A 12589-nucleotide genomic window follows, 5' to 3' on the forward strand; every position below is an offset into this window, starting at 1 on the left:
GACACTTGATCATTCTAAAAATGACATGCAACTGGCAGCTGTTATTATTCAGAGCATTCTGCATAGAGCATAAGTGCTGATTCGATACCTACAGTAGCTAGTGCTCGTTACTGGGTGCTGCAATAAAGACATAAGTACCTCTTAAAGAATAATTGATGCTCTTACATGATACATCTTATTTCAGGGAAGAATACGACGGCCTCCTGACCTTCTACCTACCCGACCGGACTATGGCCTGGTCAAGGATGTTCGGTGTCATGGAGCGGGCCAAGCGCGAGCTGGACATCGAGGACTACAGCATCCTGCAGACCACGCTAGAACAGATCTTCCTGCAGTTCACCAAGTACCAGAAAACTGCTAAGGTGTATACGTAAATGTAAAATGGTCGCTGTTAAGCATTTGTGTCCTAACCCACAGTTTTTTTGTTTAATTTTGAATGCAGTCTGATTCTAAATAATCTAAAGAACATAACTGCATTTATAACTCAATACGTAATTTTTTGTGGGTTGGTACACGAATGCTTAACAGCGGTCCAAATAATGGCATTTATGACGTCACAGTGTAAGCCGGCCCCTAGACGATCAATTGTATAATGTATTGTGCAATATCAACCCTAGACAGTCAATAATATTATGCAATACGTGATATTGCGCATAAAATAAAATTGCTGTTCTAGGGGCCCGCTAAGTGAAGGCTGTGGGGACATACCAAAGTTTTTAGTGATTGTTAAGCATGCGATGGTACAAACAAGATACGAGTTTCAAAACTTTGTACAAAATGACAATATTTGTATAGAATTTAACTTATGTCGTGGGTTGGACCATAAGAAGTAACTCTATCTAACTCAAAATGCGCTTGACCTGGACGTGAGGTTCGAGGTATGAAAATTGGACCCCTTGTCTGAGTATGGCGCTATGTATTATATATTTCTTAGGGTCAATTATTCAGAACGCAACGCGACGCGTAGATGCATTTCTAAATTTGTATGAATTTGACAGATTTGCACTAGAAGTTTCACGCATTTGAAATCTGTCAAATCAATACAAATTTAGAAACGCATCTACGCGTCGTATTGTGGTCTGAATTGACCCTTGGGTTTCTGCCAGTAATTTTGTGCAAGCAAAGGCCTTATTTAAAGCTATAATAATAATTATGTTATTAGTTATATGCCTTATTTGAAGCTATAATAATAATAATGTTATTAGTTATATCATACCAAATAACAAATTGTAGAATGTTAGGTTCAGCCGACATCTAGTCTTGTAAAGTGTTGTGATTTGACCTTTTAATTTCAGTATTTTAACTTTATTCCCTTTCATATTTTCATTTTAAAAAGGTACTTTATTTTTTAAAATGTTTTTTCTTTACTAATGTATTAAAATGTTTATCTACTCCACTTATTGCAGATATAAGTGCAAAGTTAGATATATCAAATAGGGTATACGCAAAGGTCGGAGCAGAGGGCGCTACTAGCACATACAGTAAATTATCCCACCAAAATCCGACATGTTGCACACGTCATATCAGAATATTGACAGAAACGTTGCCAAACGTCAAACAAAACTTATTAGTTTACTGTCTATGCTGGTGCTGCCTCTAGCGTGAAAATATTGCAGTGATATATTTTATATCCTACTAAGGTGACTCACTACCAAAAGGTACACACTTATAAGTTATAATATGCAACGATATCAAAATACTTAGATACGACGTATGCCGTCAAAACTTTAGCATGTTTTTGCATGCAAAATGTGTATCGAGAAAATATTGTCGTCCTTTTTTGTCTTACAGTAGTAGCATATACTACTTTCTCTTTCGCTCATTTTACGCTTTAATCGAATAGAGAAAATATTGTCGTCCTTTTTGTCTTACAGTAATAGCATATAATACTTTCTCTTTCGCTCATTTTACGCTTTTATTATTTGATTTTTCTCTTAAAATGGAAGACAATAATTTAAATATTAATAAAATCTTAGTAATTACGTGTAAAATATTACACCTTTGGCTTTATTTGTATTCCTCGTGTTGTTACTGCACTGTCGGAAGGCACACGACGGCATTCTGGAGCGAAATGTAGCGAAAAACAACGCGGTAATCAATGAATTAAATACGTCCGGCTGTCACCGCGTCCTAAGGCACACTGCTCTCAGATGAGTGAGCTCACTCATTTCGAGGGTGACACATTTTCGCGCTGACGATTGTATGGAATGCCTTTCCTAAAGCGTTGCCAGAATGTTACTTTTGTAACATTTTACGTTACTTTTGACCCTTGCATGTTACATTCATGTGACATGACTAAAGATGTTACTTTTACGTTCCTTTTGGTACTTAATTGAAAAAGAAAGATGTTTGAAACCAAAAATGCGAAAACGGAACGTACTAAGTTTTATTGAGTTTTGTCGTTACAGCTGACAAGGCTTTAAATGAACGTGGCAAAAAAGGAACTAACGCTGCCATCATACAAAAACGCCATTTTTGACAGTTCTCCTTTATCAGTAGCGCCCCCGCCCACGTTTATTTAATTAAAGCCTTGTCGCACCTTAGTTTTAAGTTTTGTTTAATGATCTTGTTTCAGTTCATCTCTATATTATTTATAGTATGTTTTCGTGCATTCTGGATCACCCCTCCCCCCTGGCATTTTATTATATATAAGTAATACGAAATGTTACTTTTCCCCTCAATATGTTACTTTTCGCATGACAATATGTAACTTTCGAACATACAGCTCTGGCAACACTGTTCCCCATTCTATGATAATATGACATGACGTTGTGTACTGTAATAATAATTAGTTATTACCTTGTTAATTATTGTTATAAAGCTAGTAGGTAGGATAAGTCTTACTATAGTATTTGAACAATTTTTTTTAAATTAGAATTAAGTACATAGTTTTGTAAATTTTATATTTTTTAAGGAATTTTTAAACAAACCCATTTTTGTATAGGATAGGAGTTGTATTGAAAGTGTTTTGGTTTTAGGTCAGAATAATTATTATTCTTTTACAGTCTTGATTTTGTAAGTACTACATGTGTTATATATATAACACATGTAGTACATACAAAATCAAGACTGTAAATATTTATTTATAACTAGACCTGCTTTGATGATTGATGACTGGCAGTTGTAGGTAATTGTGTAAATATATTATTTATTTTGTAATTTGAAAGTTATTTTTTATATATGAACTTAAGAGGCTGGTGCCATCGAAATTCTCATACATACGTAATACCAAAGTTACTTTTCAGCTTAGTGTTTAAATATTTTGTAGTAAATTTTTGTGCAGGAACCTAGGTAATTACTATTTTAAGCTGAAAAAGAAATCAAACATGTTAAATATTTTCGTATGAGAAAATGATTTTGGTATTACGTATGTATGAGAATATCGATGGAACTCGGCCTCTTAAATATTTTTATTTAATGACATATCCCTTTAACCGCCGAGCTTAAAATCAATTGTCGTGCCTTTAGCGCCGGCACTATAAATCGCAAAAATTTATACCTACAACAAATAGTGATGTGCAATACTTATCTTTTTCGATGTCGATAATTTATTTCTTAATTTATAATCTATATAAAGTATAAATATATCTAGTATTTGAATCCATAATGTTGTAAGTAGATATACAACGCTGGCAAAAACATTAAATAAAAACAACTTGAATAGTGAAGTGACATAATTTCCGATATTTGTTATTACATTAATTCAAATAATATTAATTTCATAGTTTCCACGGATTAAACAATTGAGTTGCTTAAATATATAGTAACCTACTACAAATATAGATTTTCAATAGAAGATCGATATCCCCTTTGCACGCATACAATTTCATCTAAATGTCGTAGCGGACAGACAGATGGTAAAGCGTTACTTTGTTATTTGTTGTAATTTTATTTCTAATTTAAGTATCCACTACAATCACATTTATCGATACAATCATCATAAGCACAACACTAGTGGAAAATTCTAGAAGGTGGCACTCGCTTATGACTTCAGAAGCTGTCGTCTTTTTCCGACCGTGGCGCAGGGTGTGCTGGCAACATTCGTTTCTAAACATGCAGGCTAGGAATGGGAATCGTCAATTCAATCACTGAAATTTTTATACTATATTTATTATCAATTAAGTAAAACAAACACCTTTATTTGTTCAGTAACCATTGCATTATTTGTTTTATAATAAATTAGTTAATAAAAACAGAAGTGTTTTAATTTATGTGGATTTTTGTATCAGTAAATCATTGCTTATGTCCCGTCCCTACTGTCGGATTTTTCCGACTCGGGCGTTGGACATCAATACACTTTTCTAAGAATATTTTCGGTAATTTATTTAACTTTAGACATTATTTTTAGGTCTTCTTATTAAGAAACTGAAGTGTAATCAATTGTAAATGATTACTTTGTCAACTATTTACCAATTATAAACATTATTTTAATATAATACAGTGCTATCAAACAAAAAAGGCGGATTAACCGAGTAGTGGTACTGGTCGTTAATATCCAACCTTGGCGAAATGGGCACGACAATATTTGTCGGATTATTCCGACCTTGGCGGCTAAAGGGTTAATAAATTTTTAACTAAAAACCTTTTTTTTATTTACTTATAAAACTACTAGACGACGCCCGCAACTCAGTTGTGCCAAAATTCGTTTATCGCGCGGAATCGTACATTTTTCCGGGATAAAACGTATCATATGTCCTTTCCCAGGACTCAAAGTGTCTCCATACCGAATTTCAGCAAAATCGGTGCATCGGTTTGGGCGTGAAGAGGTAACATAGACAGACACTCTTTCGGATTTATAATATTAGTATGGAAATATGGAAGTATAAAAAGTAGTTGATAAGAAGATACATACTTTAATATCACCAACTGAATATTAATAATGAGATATTGAAAATATCATAGTTTTCTACGTTAAAATGGGCAAACGATAAAAAGTATAAGTGAGTGAAAAAAATGAAAAATAATATTTGATGATTAAAAATTTAATTTAAAATACATAAATCATATCACCATCGACACTCGACGTAATATGAGCACAAACACAGTGTAAATATATATTCTTTTTAAATATAACATTTAAAAGCTTTATTTGTAAAAACCGAATATTTTTTTCAAATAAGTTAGATACACTGGACTATTATCTTAGATTTTTTTTTGTATTTGTAACTTAAAATAGATTTGCATCATTATAGGCATTTATAAATAATAATTAATTATCTCTGCACCATTGAAACTAAAAAAATACAATGAATAGAACACAAAATATAATTAAGTACTAATAGTAAGATCCAAAATAAAACTCAGATTTATAAACTCCATCCGTAAAATATAATTTCCCATCTCTTTTACTCTTTGACGGGTAATACCATAAAGTTAATATACCTAGCGGAATAGAGCAACAATCTCGAGCTGTCAAACGAAACCGAAATTGATTTATGCCGATAAGTGCCGACTGGACGTGAAACAGATGAAAAAAATTGGTTCTTCAAGTCATATATCACACGTCTCTTTCTACCACGCAGTGTTACTGATAGTGACATCTCGCTTGCTCAGGCCTTTGTTTCTCTATTCCGCCAAGTTTTATTAATTATTAACTTTATGGGTAATACACACATTTTTGTTATTACACTAACTCGGTTTACAAATCTACTTTTACCGTCAATATGACGTAGCCTGGTTTTAACTAAAAATTTCATCTTTAGAAAATTTATATATTATAACCAAAAATATGATTAGTAAGTATATCATAACTATACTCTGATATTGAATGTACTGTCACTTCTTGGTGGAAATTCATCTTCAATTTAATAATTATACACTTTCCTTGCACTTATTCCACTTTATTAATAATAAAGTGGAATAAGTGCAAGGTAAGTGTATAATTATTAAATTGAATAACTAAGCACAAAAAATGAAAAAAAAATGTGCTGCGCTTGCGTACCGAGCAGTATTTATTATTGGATAGCCACAGCGATACCGCGAGATATTGCCTCTAGGAAAAGATGAAGATAAATATATTATTAATAAAAAGGTTTCATATGCTGCATTTGAAGGTTTAATTTAAATCAAAGAATTTAATAAATAAAAAATGTTTAAACCTCCACTACACTGCTCATATCACAAACTGTATCACAAAAATAATATTGTACAAATAATGGCAAAATGAAATTCGCAACGAAGCAGCATTTCCTCACACCGACACAAAATACTTTGGCATAATATATTACATTGTTTGCCCTAGCAAAATACTGAAAGTGAACAATATCACATAAAACTACTACACCCTAGAATATGGAACATTCAGCAATATAATATTCAATTAAAAAAATATATAAATAAAACTAATAAAATTATAATAATATGCTCGCCAGCGTACATACGAGTACATAATGCTCAATAATTTTCCTACAACGTTAAAAAAAAATAAAACATAATTTACCTACTACTTTTATAAAAACCAAGTACTTTTTTTAATTTAACCGAACATTTATTGCGAAAAATCATTATATTTTCCCAACACAAGTAGGAGTGAGTTATTTTCATACTTCCTTATTACAATCAAATTAACAGTAAGCACCAAACCACACACCAAAAGCAACCGACAGACAAGTATTCGTTACAATAATTTTATTAATTATTTTTTTATTCTTACATTTTAATACTACATAGGTAATAGGTATATCCATTTTATCGCTGTTAAGAAGCGATATTTTGTAAAAAGTAAGAAACATTGAACATTATTTAGCTAGCTCAAGAGCTAATCACAACATTGACACTTTTCTAAACGTTATTTATTATATCTGCAGGACGAGGTTCATGACACAATATTTGTATCATAATATGCAATGATGCAAATATGAAGTATGAACCACAAAATACTACCTCAACAAACGATAGTTAATACACATGTAAATATTTCGAATACAACAAAATATTACTACAAAGGAGTAGTAATAATGCGGGAATCACATCGGTCGATTTTCGTCCACGGCTTCTGCCGCACGACGAAACTTATTCGGCCCTATAATAATCTTTTTACGATTAAGGTGTGACCGGACTACGCTAGATTACGCTGCAGCGACGCGACAATGGGCATTGTCCAAAAAAAAATCACATGTACTTTTTATATTTTTTTTCGTTAAAATAGGGTATTTTAAGAATATATATTAAATAATTTTGAAATTCATTGGCTAGTTTTTTCTCAATAAATTTTTAAAGTTTCTGACGTCATCATCGGCCGCCAATTGACCTCTGCATATGTTTTAAATTTCCTTTCAATCTTATTTATAATGGCTGGTTCGTCAAATGCAAGTTCTCATTATGTGAAAGCTGATACGAGAAGCTTACCAAAAGTTCGAAACGTAATGTTGGTCGAATTTATTGCTAATTTAACGCCATTGAAGGTCAAACAAAGGTTAAACGTATTTGTTCAAAAATATAAGTAACTAATGGGTATTTTTTTCGTTTATATACAGAAAAACGGTCACTGACCTTATTCCTCGAAATGTTTTTGTAATGAGCAAAATTAAAAAAAAATGGACAATCCCCATTCACGTTTCATAGAACTGATATTTTGTTTCGCGTAGCGTCGCTGCTGAGTGCTGCGTAGTGCGGCTGGCTCATACGATTTCATACAAAGAATATTTGGCCGCGACGTGACTTACTGCCGCGTAATGTAGCTTTAGTGCGGTCTCACCTTTATGAAACAGCGAATGCCAATTGCCAATAAATCATACATGTTATGTCGAAATTGGCGTATTAATGCATCATTAGAAGCATTGAGTTTCTTAGACTTTTCCTTATTTACTAAACGCGAATAGATTTTGGTTTAACCCGTGATGCTGGATTTACACGGGTGACTAAAGCTGCACGATTTACGCCGCACGGCGAGAATCGACCGTCTAAATGGCAATTCGACTACGCCGCATGCGGCTGGAGACTAAAATCGACCGTGCAAACGGTCAGTCGCAAGCGATCGCTTGCTGCAATTTATACGTGTAAATGGGGTGGCCATTCGGCTTGGACAGGCGATTCGGCTGGTGACTTGCCGCGCGGCTAAAATCGACCAGTTAGTCACCCGTATAAATCGAGCATGAGACGGAGAAGCGACTCGTCTTATCGTCGAAAACCGACCCATGCAAATCCCCATACGTAGAACATCACATCAATATCTTAACTCCTAATAAATTTCATAATAACCCGTTTTAAATGAGATTTAAGTGAATGGCTACGGACCATGTAACACATAGAAAATTACGTTCCTGTATATATACTTATCAAATAGCTCTACTTGTAAACGATGATTTACATTGTATAGGAGAAGCAGTACATTAATTATTCTCTTAAGATCAAAATAAAATTATACACTGAACTTTTATAACAAAATAAAAGTAACTTTTTCACTTGTGAGATATTACGCCCCCTCATTACTTTGGCAGAACTAGATGAGCAAGTTAAAATAAAAATATTTGAGACGTAAGAGTTTTAAGAGATGAGTACACAACGTAAGTACACTTTGTAAGTACAGTTAAAGAAGTAAACAAACGTTACTTTCATATTGCCCAAGCTTAAGTTCTGCCATATAAGACGCACCATAATAATATCCTTTTAAGTAGGGTAATTACACAATACTATGTAAAAGGGGATCGGCAATGCGACGAGGTCTAAAACTAAATTGACATAAATTATTGGCGTTAGCACACTGAGGTCGAGAACCGGAAAAAAGCGACTGAAAAGCGACAAATCTACAATTATAAAATGCGTCATCCATTTTGGCCCAAGATCGACGGACAAACTATAGACAGCTTCGCGATCTTGGTGTCAATCTTGGATATCTATCATGAATCATGATGCCCCAATGGGGCTAAAACTGACCCCTTGTCTGTGTTGCGCGGTGCGCCAGAGTAAGCAGAACCACAGAATATATATTAGTAGTACCAACAGAATCCCCACTCGTGAAACCCGTTTAAAAAAACCGACTCATGCTGCGATACTATAAAGTTCAAATTCCGACCGCGCAGTGCTAGGTGCCTACAATTATTATATTTGCCTACATGTGCGCTGTCTTTCTATCGCGTAAGAGGTATCCTTTCTGACGAAATCAAGATTGTCACCTTTTAGGAAATAAAATAATCTTCTTTTAATTACTATAGCTACTAATAGCAACCTTTTTTATAGTAATAACCAAATTTTAGTAACCCAACGTATATTTTATAATAGTTTTATATTCGTAGGTAGTGTAGTAGCTGGTCAGGAATTTTTTACAACTTAAACATAGACATAGTAACTTGTGTTTATTTATGTGTAGTATGCGGTTTGTTTGTAACAAATTGGTTTATTTGCTATGTTTGTATATTTTTTTTTATCTTTTTTTTGTATTTTAAAGTCTTAAATTAATTTAATGAAATATTTCTTTGACTTTTTTCAATTGTTCATATTTATCAGATTAATAACGATTCTGTCACAGCGATTAAATCAGTACGTTGATATATGCGACGAAAAAATTTTGCGCGCGCGTCACCGCTCGCTTGTGAGTCCCTTGTGATCTGCCCCTTTAAAGGGGTACTTACAGTTCGATACCTAAACGCGCGAGTGGGACAGGCCTGGCAGAACTAAGGAGTACCTCGACTTCAAACAAACGGGCGAATATACGCGAGTTGGGCTCAACTGTCAGTTTGAACATGTTTCACAATGCTGAGAAACGCATAAAGTATTGCGCGCGCTGGCCGATATGACATACTACCAGGCCTGTCTCACTTCCATACAAACGGCGCGAAATCGCCGAGATATTTACCTACTATTCTGGAAAACAACCTAATTTCAACCTTTTGCACTGCGTTTAGCGTTCATAGTACAATGACTTTCTACCGTCTCGCTTCAATCTGCCAGGGCTGTCAAGCGAGCGGCGGGCGGCGGCGTGGCGGCCGGGCGACGAGCGCGCGAGTCGCTCAGCCACAGAATACAAAAGTGCCAGCCTATTGAGATTAGTCCGGTGACCGGACGCTTGCGTTTATCATACCTAAACTCGGGAGTGAAACTTCTGTACCGTATGGTACTAATTATGTATTCTGTGATACTACGTCAAACGTATAAATTTCGACATCTCTTCTGAGTCGGCCAACTCGTTAGTTCTGTTTTCAGTTTCGGTGCAATCGAAATGTATGAAATAAGAGACCGTTAAACGCTTCCTAGTCAAAAATCAACATCTCGGGCCATAAGCGTGACAGCGCGACACTAAATTCAGCCTTAACATAGGGCATAGCCAGACGCCACTTGACGTAAGACAAAACAAGTTTCAATCATTTTTTCGCAGTTCCCAGTCGTCTGTATGCCAACGTACATTTTGTCGTACAAATTAAGATCGTATAAATCGAGTATAACTAAAATGCACCATTATTACTCGTTAGCGTTACCTTGTAGCCTGGTGAATCTAAGGAACACTTGTTCTAGGGTGGTTTGTGACACGGAGTAGTCTTCTATGGAGTACAGTTTGCGAGCCTCTTCCATTACGCCGAAAAGCTGCCACCAGGGAAGGTTGGTATCGTTTATGTAGTAAGTACTTATACCGAGGTATGTTTCACTGCAAACAAAAATAGGAACAATAAGGTTTCTGAATGTATACTTGTGGAAATTGGATCCTGTTTAAGCGCAATTTATAAGGCAAGGAAAAGCACAACCTGAAAGGCAACCAGGCGAAAAAAATTCATGTGTTGTTTCGTATAGTCGGTGAATATGGCCAATAAAAATTGCCCATTACTATAATGTCATTCGCTACTGTAAGCAACAAAAGTTACTATATACTTTGAGCCAATACTACAAAAATAAGTAGGTATAAACTGTTTCGAAATATGATTATGTCTATGGTATTATAGTAATATGGTAAAAAATAAAATGGTATTAGACTTGAATATCTTATATATAAAATTCTCGTGTCACAATGTTCGTTCCCGTACTCCTCCGAAACGGCTTTACTGATTTTAACCAAATTTTATATGCATATTCAGTGGGTCTGAGAATCGGCTACTGGGTACTTATTATATTGATAAGTGCATTTGTTGAATAAATAATAGTAAATTGTTACAACTCGAGACTGACGGCGACCATTGTTTGTGCGACGGGATAGCGATGGACGTTGCCATGGTGACATACTTATTTAGCCACTTCAATAAAATAATACGGGCGAAATACTTTATATGACAAAGAAACGTTTGCCGGGACAGCTAGTTATTATACAATATTCAAGTCTCATTAAAAATAATAATAATATATTATCTGTAGTTTTTATACTTATACTTACATGAGTTTGACGTCATTAAATCTATCCATGACGTACTGGTTAACGGTGCCATCTTTATCCACGCCGCCTTTGCACTTCACGATTAACGTGTATCCTGAAATCACACATACTGCATTAAGTTCTGCACTATATTGTCACAAATATTTTTCTGAAAAAACGTCATTTTATAGCTTTAATCGACTTCCAAAAAAGGAGGATCTATGCCGGATTCTGTTAATTTTGATATAATATTCGAATCGTATATTTTTTTGTAACAGAAAAAAATCGATATAGAACTTTGATATTCATTACCGCCCCGCCCCTTTTTGCGTGTGCGACGCATACTGACACCAAGACTTTTGTAACGCCATCTATGCACTAGGGGGCAGGGGCGCCGTTGGTAGCCGAGAACATAATAATGACTGTACCTTGTGAGAACTTATTCTTGAGATGCTGCAGCGGGCCGAGGCAGCTGAATCGTCCGTTGACCATGATGGTGAGTCGCGAGCACAGCGCCTCGCACTCCTCCATGCTATGTGACGTCAGCACGACGCTGCGCCCGCCACGCACCGCGCACATCACGCTCGACCACACGCGCCGCTTCGACGCTGGGTCCATACCTACAAGGTTTTGTAAACCCATATTTATAAACCGAGTTCAAACTTCTATTTAATGCTCATCTTAGCTGATATACTCTCAGCGTCTAAACCTCTTGAGCCCCACCGACACCATAACGAGCAACCCGTAAAATACCTCTGTGTACCACCCGCTCGATATTGAGCCACCTGATGCACTCGACCTCACGCTGTTTTATAGCTTATTTTAGTGTGTATAAGATTTAATTTCGTTTGTTCTATGCATTATTTTTAAGAGTATGAAGTTGGCTACAAAAAGAACGTACTAAATCAGTTGCTGATTGGCGCAATTTTGTGAAACTTCAAAAAAAAGTTTAGAAAAATTTAAATGGCGCCATACAACGCGATATTTGAGGCTCAATAGAATTTTGACATCCCGGTATTCGAGAAGTTAAGATGTATCACTTAGCATGCGTCAATCCTTTTAGATTTAAGGCGAGACCGCAATAAGCGACACTACGCTACAGCGGTGTGACGCGGCACATCAATTGCCATAGAACTGACGCCATAGTATTGTGTCGCGTAGTGCACCTCATATGATTTCATTAAAAAACATTTGGTCGTAACGTGCCACATCACTCAGCTGCAACGTCGGTTTGTTTAGTGCGGTTTCATAAATACCAATGACCTCAGCATAAATTATCCTTAGGACCATTACAAATTATAAGAACGAAAGAAG

General features: G+C 35.3%; 2 protein-coding genes across 2 annotated transcripts in view; one reads left to right on the forward strand and one right to left on the reverse strand.

Moving 5' to 3' along the window:
* The window catches only part of LOC121732299 (phospholipid-transporting ATPase ABCA1-like), a 47531-nt gene that overhangs the window by 30487 nt on the left and 4455 nt on the right, over positions 1–12589 (forward strand). Inside the window, exon 31 of the mRNA XM_042122138.1 lies at positions 185–424. Coding sequence (XP_041978072.1) covers positions 185–374 — 190 coding nt within the window. The 3' untranslated portion in view covers positions 375–424. The remainder of the gene's footprint in view (positions 1–184; positions 425–12589) is intronic.
* The window catches only part of LOC121732300 (phospholipid-transporting ATPase ABCA3-like), a 64968-nt gene continuing 62500 nt past the window's right edge, over positions 10122–12589 (reverse strand). Inside the window, exons 29-31 of the mRNA XM_042122139.1 lie at positions 11704–11895; positions 11297–11390; positions 10122–10579 (exon numbers count right to left, since the gene is read on the reverse strand). Coding sequence (XP_041978073.1) covers positions 10396–10579; positions 11297–11390; positions 11704–11895 — 470 coding nt within the window. The 3' untranslated portion in view covers positions 10122–10395. The remainder of the gene's footprint in view (positions 10580–11296; positions 11391–11703; positions 11896–12589) is intronic.

This window comes from Aricia agestis, chromosome 12 (assembly GCF_905147365.1).
Source record: "Aricia agestis chromosome 12, ilAriAges1.1, whole genome shotgun sequence".
In the NCBI taxonomy this organism is placed as follows: domain Eukaryota; kingdom Metazoa; phylum Arthropoda; class Insecta; order Lepidoptera; family Lycaenidae; genus Aricia; species Aricia agestis.